The sequence below is a fragment of the Denticeps clupeoides genome, chromosome 10 (genome assembly GCF_900700375.1).
Source record: "Denticeps clupeoides chromosome 10, fDenClu1.1, whole genome shotgun sequence".
In the NCBI taxonomy this organism is placed as follows: Eukaryota; Metazoa; Chordata; class Actinopteri; order Clupeiformes; family Denticipitidae; genus Denticeps; species Denticeps clupeoides.
Window position 1 is genome coordinate 13,925,214 of NC_041716.1, and position 15,308 is coordinate 13,940,521.

The window sequence follows — 15,308 nt, forward strand, 5'->3', positions numbered from 1 at the left end:
CGCAGTTGCACGAAATCAGGGTGGTGGTGGCCTAGTGGGTAACACACTGGCCAATGAACCAGAAGTCCCAGGTTCAAATCCCACTTAGTACCATCCTGTCCCTGAGCAAAACACTTAACCCTGAATGTCTCCAGGGTGGGACTGTCCCCTGTCACTACTGATTGTAAGTCGCTCTGGATAAGGGCGTCTGGTAAATGCCGTAAATGTAAATGTTGGCATTCGTACGTAAGTGCAGAAAGAGCGTGCCACACCGGTCCCTTGCACTGAAAGCCGCGACGCGAAGATTTACACGAACGGGAGCGTCTGCAGACGCGCAGTCGGCGTCCCGCGGATCGATGGAGGTGACAAGTCGATTGCGCCGCCCGGGCAAAGTGCGTGTCGGCTGCTGGGCGGCGCTTCGGTCGCCCGGGAGCGTCACGACGGGAGCTGGGCGTGTTCTGGCGGCGCTGGGAGCGGGTCGCTGCGGAGTAGCGGGCGGACTCCGGCGGCGGAGAGCGCGTCGCTTCATCCTTTCTGTCGTTTTTTGTTGTTGTTGTTGTTGTTTTTTTGTTCTTGGTTTGTTCTTGTTGGGGTTCCCCCCCCCCTCCCTCTCGGACCGACAAACCGCCATTATCTCCAGCCCCTCGCCCCGGCTCCGTGTCGGTCAGGTGAGTACCGCCGCGTCGTCCTGTCATGTTCCGTCGCGTCTGCCCCGGGAACAGCCGGCGCGTCGCAGAAATCAACTTTCACAACTTTCACCGCGAACGGGCCGAGCAGCGACGAAATGGGTCCGGGACGGGCTCCCTCCTGACGGCCGCGTCGAACAGCGCGAACCCGCTACGACATGTCGGAACGAGAACTTTCTCGCGCCCGCTCAGCGCTTGCAAGTTGGCGCATATTACCAGAAAACACGCACAACACACCTCGTGTTTAGCCCACGGGTTCCAATGAATCTGTTATTTAACCTTCTTTCTGAAAAGCGTGGGTTCGCTTTTCTCCGTGTTCTTCAGATGCACACGGAGGCGATTTCTGAATAGTTGGACGGTGAAGACAGAGTCGTTTCTCAACAGCATAGGTCCAAGTTTTGACACTTCTGGGCCAGTGCGCTCACAGAGCAGCCCTGCCCTTTTATTCTGTCCTTCTTTTTTTTTTTTTTGTAGTTTTTTTTTTGGCCCCTGCGGTGCCTGTGACGGCTCTGCGCCTCCTCTGGACGTCTTGGCTGAATTAATGGCCGTGGTTAAATATAGCAGGGGAAAGCCCGGGCACGACCGCCCGAGTTTAAACATTGAAAGGGCTCCCCTCTCCTGCTCCGTGTCGCCCGGAGAGCCGAGGCTTTCTCCAGGCCCACGGGGGCCTTCGGCTGTCCCGGGGGCCCGGCGCAGGTGTTGAAGAGCCTGCCGGGCGTCCCAGGAATCTTCCTGACCTCGTGTCCGGACAGGAGGGCTGGGGCCGCGTGTCAAAAGAAAAATCCGTGCTGAATTAAACGTGTGTCGCAGAGAGAGGAGCTCTTGGTTTGTGGAGGTTACTGGTGGTCCAGGGAGAACCTTCCACGCCGCTCTCTTTCCAAAGCCAACGGGGACGGAGTGGTGGTATAATACATGGAAAGGGCAAGGTCACAGGATCCCTCTCCCGCAGGCTGACGTCCACACCAAAGGAAATATGGTCGAGAGGAAGAGGAATTTCTCATAGCATAAATCACCCTGATGTAACGTAAATCAACCAGTCCGACCTGCTGTTTATTTGTTTAGGTGTGACAGATTACTTTTCCAGAGTTCACTTTTTACAGTGCATTTTATCATTTCATCGCTGTCCTCTCCCGACTAAATCTCCAGGGCCACAGATCTGTCAGTCTCTGACGCTTAAGAATCGCTGATATCTCTAGTGAATTTACTCGGCCGCCATATTTTGATCTTCCTGACATCTATTGCTCAGTGAGCATTCGCATAATCCTAATATGGTGTTATTGTGGTGTGGTTATTGCATAATTAGTCATTTGTGCCTCCAGTTGTACTAATACAGTCACTTGCTCCGTAGCGACGTGTAAATCGACTGTATAACTTCTATCCATCTAATATTATGATATTAAAAGTTTATAAGGTCAGTGTTTGTTTAAATGGCTCGTCACGCGCTGAAGGCCCGATGAAAATGTCATTTCCATTATTGTGAAGGGATTCATTTGATAAAATAGTTTTTTTTTAAATGGAGCCGTTGGGCCAAATTAATATTTTTGAGGGGCGGCTCACCCAGGAGCTATGCTGGAGTGAAATACAGCGGCGCAACACCGACCTTCGGGAGATACGTGTACTTTGAGCTAGTTGCCGAGGCATCGGTGTTATTCACTGGGCGGCATCGTTGAAATGTTTACAGGAAGCCGTGCCATTATCCACCGACCAGAAATAATTCGGCCGATAGCCGAAGAAACGCGGTGTTCTCGGGGTCGGGGCTCCTGGGTCGAGCACAGCTCTGGCGAACCCTCGTTCATTTAGTCAGCTGTCCTTCAGGCTCCTTGAAGAACAAGGATCATTAGTGCCGTGTCGTTAGTCGAGGTTTTCTAATTTGCTTGCATTCATTGTAGAGCGCTGAAGAGAGACGCGTGTCATGCACTGCCACTTATAATTGCAAGCTGTACCGAGAACGTCTTTTTAAGCTCATCACACGTGTCTGTGTCGACTGGGCCTGCCACAGTCTCACAAAGTCCTCCATTTTGGGGGAAAAAAAATCTCTTCCGTGCATCTGTCGCTCCTCCTCAGAAGTTCAGCAACGTTGCACAGACGCAAACACTGCATGTCTGCAGAGCACCGCCGTGCCTGGAGTGCCTCTGACTTTGTGGTGTGTGTGTGTGTGTGTCTTGATTCACTTCCTGTGCTGCAGTCTTCCCTCTACCAGGTGTGTGCATGTGTGTGGTCGTGCACGTGTGTTGTGCACCGCTAGACGAGCCTCTGCTTTCCATAAGTCCTGCCCTCTGTGGGCGTGGGGTGACGGCGTGTCCGGTTGTAAGTGTGAATTCTGCGTGACTCACTTTTGTCTGCAGTTGTCATTCGCCTCTGTTCAGAAAGGGACTGTCAGCACTGGCCGCACCACACAATGGTTCTCACAGCTGTTTTTCAGGAGCCTTTTGCGAAGTGCATGTCCGTTATTCCACTGAGAGGAACACGAGGGCCTGGTTTTCATGGCGCCGCAACAGACGTAGCACGTGAGGAGTGTTCACTAAAATGAACAGATCGGACAGCTTGCTGGTATCTGTGCACTGGAGAAGAGGAACTAACTACCAACCCAACACGACATCTCTGCACCACGTCCGCTGCCAAACCAAACATGTGTCAGTGTTTCTCAAATCAGAGTATCGCCTCCACAAATAATCGCCTGTCCCAGCGGAAAAAGTAGTACTGTAGTAGTACTGTTCATACACTTTATTCTAAACTTATCATTGACTTTCATCCACTATCAATAGTACAGACTCACGGCTGTGAATATTAAGAATCATGCCAGAGGCTTGATTCACCACTAGAGGGAGCTTGAGTACCATCAGTGGTGCCACAGTTTGAGAACCATGGCCATAAGTGAAAGAGTTTGAAGATGTGTGTTCGTATCCAGTACTAGCAAATGAACATAGATCCACTGGTGAAAATGTTACTGCATTAAAATATTGACATGATTGAGCGCTGAATTTTATATTTTCTTAGTATTTAGCATTAATGAAACATACACTTGGGAATCTGAATTAGTCGCATGTTCCATGTCACACGTTTACTGACGATTTGGAGCCTAGAAATAGTGCAGAATGTAATGTACTTTTCCCCTCTCCAATGCTGCGTCATTGTAGTCTTGCACGGGCAAAAGTATATAGGCGAAGCCAGATTATAGATCCGCCCTGACATCAAAGCAGGGGGTTCAAATGGGTCTGAGCAGCATGTCCTGTTACATATATGCAGACACACACACCCCACACACACACAGACCAGGCACAGCTGATGAGTCATGTGCAGGTGGAGCGGAGGAGACGAGGGGAGACCCGACGCTCAAACTCTCTCTCTCTCTCACACTCACTCTCCTCTCTCTCTCTCAGTTTTGTTTCTGTCTGACTGTATATTATTACTAATTTCCATGTGACGCAGGCATTAACACACTTTTGTGTTTTTTGTTGTTGTTACAATGTAACAAAGACTCAGTTTTCGTCTCTCTTCAGTTTGTATGTGTTGTGGTGCAACAACCACAATATGTTGTTTCGGAGTGACACACTTCGAGGACATTGTTATTACCAGTAACCAGCACCGCTGTTCACTGTGCTGTCAGTCACCAGTGACAGAGTGCTGAAGAAGCGAGGCGGTTGCACTGCAAAATCTCCCCGCAGCGCCTGCGGGAGCCCGTTTCTTAACCCTCCTCCGCATGCCGCCATACCTGACGTAACTTGCACTCTGAGCAACGGATTAAGACGCGGTGATGTGTGTGGGAGAGGGCAAAGAATGGCGCGAACAAAGTGTGCAGCCTGCATGTGAGGCGGGGAAGAGGGCGGTCGGGGCTCTGCGAGCCTCTGATGAAAGAGCGAGTTTCCTGGACACGAGGTGTGGGTGAGGCAGCAGCCTCCACAAGCAGGCCGTCTGACTTCTGAGAAGAGCCGCTGAGTTTTACTCATAACACATTCACCGCTGCGCACTGCACACGTAGCACAAACGCTGATCTCTTTACACTGAACGTCTTCTTGGGTGGAGAAGTGAGTAAAGTCCTCTGGGGAATGAGCCACAAGATAACAAAGCGTGGATATAAAAATCGACACATTTACAAAATATAACCAGTGTGAGTACGTGTGCACACCCTTCAACTAACACTTTGCCTCACCCAAAAAAAGGCTTTGTTGGGTTAACTCAATTATGACACCTATTTCCACACATTTGAATTATGCTATTTGAAACTAAGGCAGGCATATAGAAGGGTCCTTTTTGTCTGCCTTAGTTTCAGATAATTCAAATGTGTGGAAATAGGTGTTAGAATTGAATTAAGTTAACCCAACAAATCATTTTTCATGAGTGTGAAGCACCTTTTGATTTAATTACAGCATTCAGTCTTCTTGAGAAGGATTCTATAAGCGTGGCACATTTTGTTCATGTATCCTCCTCTCTTTTAGTGTTCACCGTACTGGACCGACATGTGGTGTTGTCTGGAACAAAAATGCAGTACTGGTAGACGGCACCAAATAGGATATTTAGTGTTTTGCATTGTGTTGTTTTTCCTTGAAATGCATATATGTTATATATTCTGCACACACTTGTGTACTCTTTGGGGTTGAGAGTTTCCTTGTTATATGTTAATATGGTCTTTGATGGTGTAGAGACATGTAGTAGGTGCGCTGTAATGTAAAGGCTGAACTGTTCATGTGCCCATTAGGTTAAGATCTTGCTTGATAAATGACATGTCTAGCGAAGGCCTAGTGAAAATCTGTGTGTGTATGGGTGCCTTATACAAGCGCAGGTCTGTGTGAAGTTCTAGTAAACTGCTGCCAGGCTGATTGCAGTATTGTTCTGGTAGGCAGTGATTTTCGCTCTGCTTTTGTCAAAGAGCTGCATGTAAATATCAGATCAGGAAGCAGAGAATCAGATTACTGCACTCAGCAGCCCTCAGCATCAGTGCGGAAATGGAGAAAGAAAGTAGACATCAGGCAGTCATCAGGAAGCTCTTTCTCTCCCCCAGACACTTAAAGGGTAAAATGTGTCTTTAAGAAATGTCAGAACTGCAGAAAGTGGTCATGCTTTACTTACCGGATAAAGTGGCTGCAGAAAAAACTTACAAAAAAAACTTTTGGAGATATTGATGCCATGTGCGCACCTGGAGGTTTCCTCGGCAGAGCGCAGCGGAGGGTAAAAGCAAGAAAATGGAAGCCCCCCCCCCCCCTCATTTGTTCAACTTTCCACCAATCGCCCTCCCACTCTGCCCCACACGGCATCGGCCACATAAACATGGCTGCTAGGCAACAGCGCTAACCTTTTGAGGGAATTAACCAGAGCCAGAGCGACCCTTTGTTAACGCTGAACACCAAATCCAGCACTCACATCACATGGGCAGGAGTGGGTGGTTTAGTCATCTCTGCTTCCAGTTCTCTCACCATGTTGTTTCCCCGAATGAATCTCTTCCCACTATTCATCTTTGCAAAATGCTTCATCAGAGGTATTATACTGTCAAAGCTCCAGAAATATATCCAAAAAAACATCACAGATTTAGAAAAGTAGGGTAGTCCACATACCTAATTAGAAATCAGCATTTGCATGTTTTTTTTAATTAAGTGATTGGCCCAGAATGTGGGTTGAGTCAGGGTGGATGGGTGGATGGATGTGTGGAACGAAAGCTGTGCCACGTACATCCGTTTCTCACATCGCAGATCACAGCCAGTGTTCAGTGTGCACATGCTTCAGGGGGACGTCTGCTTCTGCTATCTCCATCTGCTCCCAACCTGGGTCCCACGCCAGTGGTCCCTGGTCTCCGGTCCCATTGGTGAAGTCCCAGCGCTTCAGACACGAAGCCTGTTCTAACATGAACGCTATGGCCTGATTATGCAAGATCGTCAAATGAGATTTAAAAAATATTTCCACCAGTTCATACACTTTAAATAAAATAAAGGGAACAGTTAAACAGCACAATGAAACACCTTCACACTTCTGTGAAAACAAACTGTCCATTAGATTGACAATAAATTTCAGTATGCTGGTTGTACAAATGGAATAGACAACAGGTGGAAATTACAGGCAATTAGCAAGACGTCCCCAATAAAGGCGTGGTCCTGCAGGTGGGGACCACAGACCACTTCTCAGTTCCTATGCGTTCTGGCTGATGTTTTGGTCACTTTTGAATGCTTCACTCTAGTGGCAATATGAGACAGGAGTCTACAACCGAACACAAGTGGCTCAGGTGTAGCTCATCCAGGATGGCACATCAATGCGAGCTGTCGCAAGAAGGTTTGCTGTGTCTGTCTGCATTGTGGAGACAGGAGACAGGCCAGTACATCAGGAGATGTGGAGGAGGCCATAGGAGGGCAACAACCCAGCAGCAGAACTGCTACATCTGTCTTAATGCAAGGAGGAACAGGAGGAGCACCGCCAGAGCCCTGCAAAATGACCTCCAGCAGTCTGTGTCTGATCAAACGGTCAGAAACAGACTCCATAAGGGGGGTATGAGGTCCGACGTCAACAGGTGGGGGTTGGGCTTACAGCCCGACACCGTACAGCTTGTTTGGCAAATTCACCACTTGCGCCCTGTGTTCAGATGAAAGCAGGTTCACAGTGAGACAGACATGAGTATGGAGACTCCGTGGAGAACGTTCTGCTGCCTCCAGCATGACCAGTTTGGCAGTGGATCAGTAATGGTGTGAGGTGGCATTTCTTTGGGGGGCTGCACAGCCCTCCATGTCCTCGTCAGAGGTAGCCTGACTCCCATTAGGTACTGAGATGAGATCCTCAGACACCTTGTGAGTCAACATGCTGGTGCGGTTGGCCCCAGGTTCCTCCACATGCAAGACAATACTAGACCTCATGTGCCTGGAGTGTGTCAGCAGTTCCTGCAAAACAAAGCCATTGATGCTATGGACTGGTCCGCCCATTCTCCAGACCCTAAATCCAATTTAGCACATCTGGGACATCATGTCTCGCTCCATCCACCAACGCCACGTTGCTCCACAGACTGTTCAGGAGTTGGCAGATGCTTTAGTCCAGGTCTGGGAGGAGAGCTTTCAGGAGACCATCCGCCACCTCTTCAGGAGCACGGCCAGGCGCTGTAGGGAGGCCATACAGGCACATGGAGGCCACACACACTACTGAGCCTCATTTTGACTTGTTTTAAGGACATTACATCAACGTTGGATCAGACTGTAGTGTGTTTTTCCACTTTAATTCTGAGTGTGACTCCAAATCCAGACCTTCATGGGTTGATACATTTGAATTTCATCAATAATTATTGTGTGTTTGTTGTCAGCACATTTAACTATGTAAAGATCAACTATGTTAAGTATTTAATAAGAATATTTCATTCATTCAGATTTAGGATTTCTAATTTTGTAAAGTCTTTATTTTTTTAGCATTCTAGTATGTATCATAGTCTATGTCATGATCCGGTCCCGCAGGGGCAACTCCGGGTCCGGGATTTGGACAAGAGTTTCATGTTGGTCCTGTGGAATTAAATTTACATTTACATTTACAGCATTTATCAGACGCCCTTACCCAGAGAGACTTACAATCAGTAGTTACAGGGACAGTCCCCCTGGAGCAACTGAGGGTTTAGTGTCTTGCTCAAGGACACAATGGTAGTAAGTGGGATTTGAACCTGGGTCTTTTGGTTACCCACTAGGCTCCCACCACTCTTATGTTTCTTGATTGTTTTCACCTGTATATGATTTTATAAAGCTGCCCTGTCTGTTTGATGTCGGGTCATTGTTACTTGATGTCTCCCCTGTCCTGTTTACCATGTATTTAAACCCTGTTTCGTGACACGATGCATATGCGTCCTTCTTCCTCGCCATGTCCAGCCATCGTTCCAGATCTACTGCCTTGCCATGTCAAACCAACATGACAGAATGACCTAACCCGAGTTGGATCAGCCTGTAGTGTGTTTTTCCACTTGAATTTTGAGTGTGACTCCAAATCAAACTTTATATGACTACAGTCGTGGCCAAAAGATTTAGTTTGATGCTTCCGTTCTTTTTTCTACTACTACAGAATGTTATGAAGATGATGATCTGATGAATTGCAAAGTCTCTTTGCCATGAAAATGAACTTAATCCCAAAGTAACACATTTCCACTGCATTCCAGCCCTGCCACAAGATGACCTGCTTAGATCATTTCAGTGATCCTCATGATAACACAAGGCTAGAGATCCTTCTGTCATGCTGATTGAGTTAGAATAGAAGACTGGATGCTTTAAAAGGAGAGTGATGCTTGAAATCACTGTTCTTCCTCTGTTAACCATCGTTACCTGCAAGGAAACACGTGCAGACATCATTGTGTTGCATAAAATGGCTTCACAGGCAAGAATATTACTGCTACTAAGATTGCACCTAAATCAAGCATTTATCAGACCATCAAAAACTTCAGCATGTAGAAGAAAGTCCAGCAAAGCGCCAGGACCGTGTTCTAAAGAATTCAGCTGTGGGATCACAGTACCACCAGTGCAGAGCTTGCTCAGGAATTGCAGCAGGCAGGTGTGAGGGCATCTACACACAGAGTGAGGCAAAGAATTTTGGAGGATGGCCTGAAGAAGGGCAGCAAAGAAGCCGCTTCTCTCCAAGAAAAACATCAAGGACAGACTGATATTCTGCAAAAAGTACAGGGATTGGACTGCTGAGGACTGGGGTAAAGACATTTTCTCTGATGAAGCCCCACTTCTGATAGATTGTCCGGGATTGCTGCTGCCATAGTTGCTACACTGTTAATAGATGTTGTGCACTATTTTGATTTTGCACAAAATCACGAGGCTTGTTCACTTGTGTAAGGTAATGCAAGGCATTATCAGGAAATAAAAACATGTATCAAACAAGACAGAACTGCTTGGTAGTTATCTGTATCTTGAAGATAACTGACTACCCATTTTGTTGGTGTTTTTTTGGTTAAATATACCCATACTTGTCAATATTCCCAATGCACAAACATCATTAAATATCGTGTTTCATTGTAATTTTATCTATTAATTTAAGTTACCATACACTATCGACTATCAGATGGTGGTTAATTAAATCTATCATTAGAAAAGAATTCTTGATCAATGTAACCTTGAACAAAGAGTTAGTGCTGTGTGTGTGTTCATGTGCACAAGCACCGGCGGTTAGAGGCGTTAAAGTTATGCATTTATTTGAGCTTTTTTACCCCCAACATCCTTGCTAAACATATTGCAGAAGTAAGTTAACAGGAAGCTGTACATCAGACCTTAAACCACATGCTGCCATTTTTGTCATTATGTAATATGGATAAAACTGTTATTAGTATTAACTCAGGAATGGTCACCCAAGGCGGTTTTCCTATGAAACAGGATTAGTAAAAAAATGTAACACCTCCAGGTGCATCATGTCGGACCGTAGTGAGGTGGAGAGGAAAGTCCTGAGCCCGGTGGACTTCATCCAGCTGCAGCAGTACATGGACTGTGAGTAAACAACACTTACACATACAGGTCAGGCATATCAATGTTATTACTTTCCATTCAACTCATGCATATAAAAACCTTGATTATGGTATGGAGTTAGCAAAAAAAAATTAGAGTGAAACATTTCTCTATAACTAGAAAATCAAACAAGGAAATTATAGTTTTGATGTAGTATTTTTGGAAAACTTCACACAGTGTCCTGCATTTGGGCAGTGATTTAGTGCTCATTTGCCTGCTCCTCTGGGCTCTGGCTGATTTTCAATGGAAATCAGAACATGAGACAGAGAGCGTCTGGCTCTCTCATGCTGTTGAGGTTGGTGCGGTGTCTGATTCATGCCAGTGGTGGCTCTGACCAAAACAGATTCCACTGTCTGTGCGCCACTCAAGTTGGTATCTGTTCAAATGTAAAACTTCTTTAAAATTAGCAACACATCATAGCCAAAGGTACAGACAGTGCCTAGGCTGTGATTCAGACTGTTTGTTATTCTGCGGGGGATGCAATTTCTCTCTCGCTCTCTCTCTCTTTTAGATTGCAGCCTGAAGGTGAAAGATGTGCTGAGGGAGTTTGATACAGATGGCAGCCTGGCGCGCCACAGACATAAAGAGGTGAGAGCAGAATCCTGACATCGGCCACCTATACAGCCCCAACTCTGGGTGGCTGATGTGCCCTTAAATATGATAGTTGAGTATGATCACATTATAACTGTAAAGTGGCCAGGGAATGGGATCTGTTGCATGTGATTGGTTGTATTCTTACATGTGTTTTTGACTGCAGTGCTGTATCCTGCATGCTGTATATAAATTATTTCAGTAAATCTGATGTAAAGATTGTTTTTTTTATATATTTAAATGATCAGACTTTATGTTTTCATGGCTGTGGTGTATTTGCTTGAGCTGTACCTAAATTGGCTTTGTTCTTTGTGATGGGGTGCTATGTATGAGTGTGTGTGTGTGTGTGTGTGTTATGTGAGCTCACTTCTGTGCTGACTGGCTGCTGAGTAAGCTATGCAATACTAATCTCCATGCCCTCCATGCACTATCATGAAGAGCAATTATAATGGAAAAGTGATAGTATCTGTCAAAAATAACAGGTCTTGTTTCTATTTCCATTTAAATGGTTGTGATTTCATCCCTGTGATACTAAAGTTAGAACTTTACATTATAACTATAAAAGCATGAGCACATTAGCATCAATCTTCGCTGAGAGGTTGATTGTCAGATTCTGGCTCTGTCGTCTCGTGTATGACAGTCCCGGTCCAATAAAGCTGCTGGATGGAGCATCCATTTTTCACCTCGTAGATGTAAGTGACATGTAAGAAGGGGGCGGGGTATCAGGGCGGAGAATACTTGTCTGAATGGTTAAAAATATATATTTTTATAGAGTACAACCACAGTTAGTTTCCAAGGGGATTCATGGGAGTGCCACTCCGATGTGTCTGTTTTCATATCATTCAGCTTTATTGCGTTTTTTTTTTTTGTCAGGCACAACATCACATTTCAAGCTGGTGCCAGAATGACGTTGCTTAGGAACAGCTGGAGCAATTTCAATGCAGCAGCTAAATCTAGACTTTTCTCAGCGAGTATTTGTTATTGTTACAGCCACGATTAAATACTAAAAGGACTGATATTTGTGCTTATTTCATGGGTTTTTTTGTGTGTGTGCATGTATTGTTGTCCCTGCAATTAGAAAGTTATTTTATCTTCTCTTCTGTATGTAATTTTTCTGTAATTTTTCAGAAATGTCAAAACACAGAGGACAGGCCAATTTGATCAGTCATGGTGTTAGAAGAGATGGATGTGTTCTCGTTAAGTAAGCTTTGAGTCCATAAATAGCACCATGGAATAATGGCTTAGCTGCACATGTTTGCCTTTTGTGGTCTCCACAAGCTCCTTTTATTTCTGGTTGTAAATAAGTCCTGTAAGGAGGGCTCTGGGACGGAAAATGTTTTCAGGCCTGAGGTCTTTTATAGAAGTGGATCAGCTGTAGGACGCAGTGGCTTGGGACTTGGGAGTTTTTAGCAGAAATTCGGGTTTGTGGTTCGCTGCCCTGCTGGGAATTCTGCTTTGCGCCCTTGAGAAAGTCACTCAACTAGAACGGAAATAAACACACCCACACATGCAGACACTGCGGAACGACTGCGTGTTTCGCCCACACACACACATTTATATACAACACACACAACGTGGAGCCACGTTGAAGCAGGAATGTTGTAACTCAGCCTGTCCATCTCTCCCAGTGTATAGATGAGGAAGGCTTCAGGCTCTTCCTCAAGACCTACCTGGAAGTGGAGGATTTTCCTGCTGATCTTTGCCAGCGACTCTTCCAGTCCTTCCAGAACTCGGAGCTTAACGGAGATGAAAAAGCCAGTGAGCTCACTGCACCTCTGATGTCTATATACCCACCCACACACTTACACACACCACACACACACACACACAACAAGACACACAGAGAGCAGCACACAGTACTCCTGCCCGAATGCTCAGTATGTGCTATTATATATGACATTTTCTACAAATGCATCTTAATTCCAGGAAAGTAGCTAATATATCCAGTTAAGGAGCAGGAAACCATTAAATGTCACATTAGGTAACAAACATGGTTTCGGCCTTTTTTTGATGATTGTGGTGAAGAGGAGGAGGATTGTGATGCCTGTGTAAACTACACACTCGTTCTGTTCTGTCTAAGGGGAGGTGTTTCTAAAGGATGTGTCCTGCTACTTTTCACTGCTGGAGGATGGACAGCCACGTGACAAACTGGAATGTAAGCTGCACGCACGGCCGTCATCACTGTCTCACTTCCCCCCATGTATTTATCGTTTTTCATAGCCAATAATAACACACAAAGCTGAACAGTGATGATCCCACTGGTGTACAAGCTGTGTGCACCATGTATACGCATACACTGTCCAGCCATAACATTACGACCACCTACCTATTATTGAGTAGGTCTATGCTTTGCTGCCAAAACTGTTCCTAACCATGGAGGCATGGACTCCACTAGGCCTCTGAAGGTATGCTGTGGTATCTGGTACCAAGCAGTCGCTAGCTGTTCCTTTCAGGTGGTGCGTTCATGGATTGGACACATTTTTCCACCACATCTCACAGAGGCTTAAATCTTGAAGTCAAGTCAACAACTCAAACTCGTTGTTATGTTCCTCAAACTGTTCTTGAAGCATTTTAGCAGTGTGGCAGGTTTCATTATCATGAGGAATGAGGGCAGTCCCAGCAAGTAACATCATTTCCATTAAGGGGTGAACTTGGTCAGCAACAATGTTTAGTTAAGTGATACATCCCAAAATAACTCCCACATAAATGCAGTAACTTTCACACTGGCCTGCCATCTTTCTATAGAGCATTGCATGTTCACTGGTTTGCAGAATATTGCACAAATTCTGGAATTTTGGAGATGCTATGACTTATTTAGCCACAGTTTAGCTTTCGTCCAAGTCACTAAAATTACTCACTCACTGTCCATAAGCGCTTAGTCCTGTTACTCATGGTCACGTCTGCAGAGCCAATCCTAGTACACTGGGTACCTACAGACAGCTCAGAGTCACCAGAGGAAACCTGCACCAAACACAACATCCAAGGCGGGGTTCAACCTCACAACCTTGGCAGTGTGAGGCCACGTCTCTAACTGCTTGCACCACCATGTGGCTCCACTCAAATTGCATTTGCCCATTTTTTCTGCTTCCAAGGACACAGCTTGCTACCCACTGCCAGGCACCATTTCAAGAAGATAATAAATGTTATTCACTTTATCTCTCAGTGGTTTAAATGTATTGGCTGATCAGTGTACATGTCACACCCACTCCTGGTAACAGCCAGAACAGCCAGAACCCATCTAAACAGACATCCAATATCTCCAATCCACGGGCCCATCAAGAATCCAAGGCAGAATTACTCATTCATTTTTACATTGAGAGTCTGATGACTTTTCTTAAGAATTGTCCCTCTCTAACCCCCTGTCCAGTCGCCTTCAAACTCTATGACAGAGATGGCAATGGACTCCTGGATAGTTCGGTGAGTGAAACATTTCATTCTTCCCCTGCTGAGATGCTGCTGCAGTTAAAATCAGAGCTGTGTCGAGTCCTGTGACCTTTGGTGTACAGTAAGATTCTCCTGTCCTGCTGTAGGAAGTTGACCGCATCATTGCGCAGATGATGCATGCTGCCGACTACCTAGGCTGGGATGTGACTGAGCTAAGACCGGTAAGGTCCTGGAACTTCAAAACTGTTTATTTTGACTTTATGTGTACTGCAAAAGTCTCAGTTTACAGCCCCTATTTCTATGTCTTGAATGATCTATTTCTGTTATACAGCCAGATATAGGCTGACGTTATCACTATTTCATGGGTCGTATTACAGTAACTTTAGCTTGCAGCAATGTTGTTTTAAGAAAAGTAAGTGAACATTTATTTATAAAACACAGACACACACACCAAAAGAAGTACATACACTACTTTTGAAGTAAATAAACAAAAATAAAAACATAAAAAGTAGATATAACCACAAAGATTCCCTTACCACACAATTAATTTTTACCTTTTGTCACTTCCATTATCAAGCCAATGCATTGCCATAGTCAAGAACATCTTTTGTACACAGACTCAAATTAAGGATACAAAGTAAATGATTATTATTTGGGATGCTCAGATGTTGCATGTTGGTATTGCATAAATTGCATATGTCTCATACTGCTTCAAATCAGCTCCCCTCTAATTCGTGCACTGCTGAGTGAATTCTCCATCAGTATCAGAATTAATTCTCTCTTGGGACAGGTTCTGAGGGACATGATGACAGCCATTGATGCCGATAGCAACGGCACAGTGACCTTGCAGGAGTGGGTGGAGGGGGGCATGAACAATGTTCCTCTGCTGGTGCTGCTGGGACTGAAGGTCAGCGCTCACACACATAAACACACTCATAAATGTCCAGTGTGTGTGCTTGACAGATGTACTCGTGTTGTACCTGAAGTGTTTCTGCAATCATCTGCTTGTTGGGTCATGCTACACACTAGAAGTTGTTTTCTTCCTGGATTGTACATGCATTCTAAAGGCTACTTTAGCTGGAGCCCAAACTGAGAACCAATTCTCTTCTGCAACTGCATCAGTAATTGGAGGGATGAATTTCATTTTTCTTTTAAATAGACTAAGAGGGTTTGGAGATTGCTTATTGTGGGAAATGCTGTTAATTGCCCATAGTTTGACACA

General features: G+C 45.4%; 1 protein-coding gene across 1 annotated transcript in view; it reads left to right on the forward strand.

Moving 5' to 3' along the window:
* The first annotated feature begins 554 nt into the window (after positions 1-554).
* Positions 555-15,308, forward strand: part of LOC114798045 (diacylglycerol kinase alpha-like) — a 17,626-nt gene continuing 2,872 nt past the window's right edge. The window contains exons 1-8 of the mRNA XM_028993407.1: positions 555-647; positions 10,011-10,093; positions 10,623-10,699; positions 12,331-12,460; positions 12,783-12,857; positions 14,070-14,119; positions 14,233-14,307; positions 14,877-15,032. Of these exons, the coding sequence (XP_028849240.1) occupies positions 10,018-10,093; positions 10,623-10,699; positions 12,331-12,460; positions 12,783-12,857; positions 14,070-14,119; positions 14,233-14,307; positions 14,877-15,032 (639 nt within the window). The 5' untranslated portion in view covers positions 555-647; positions 10,011-10,017. The remainder of the gene's footprint in view (positions 648-10,010; positions 10,094-10,622; positions 10,700-12,330; positions 12,461-12,782; positions 12,858-14,069; positions 14,120-14,232; positions 14,308-14,876; positions 15,033-15,308) is intronic.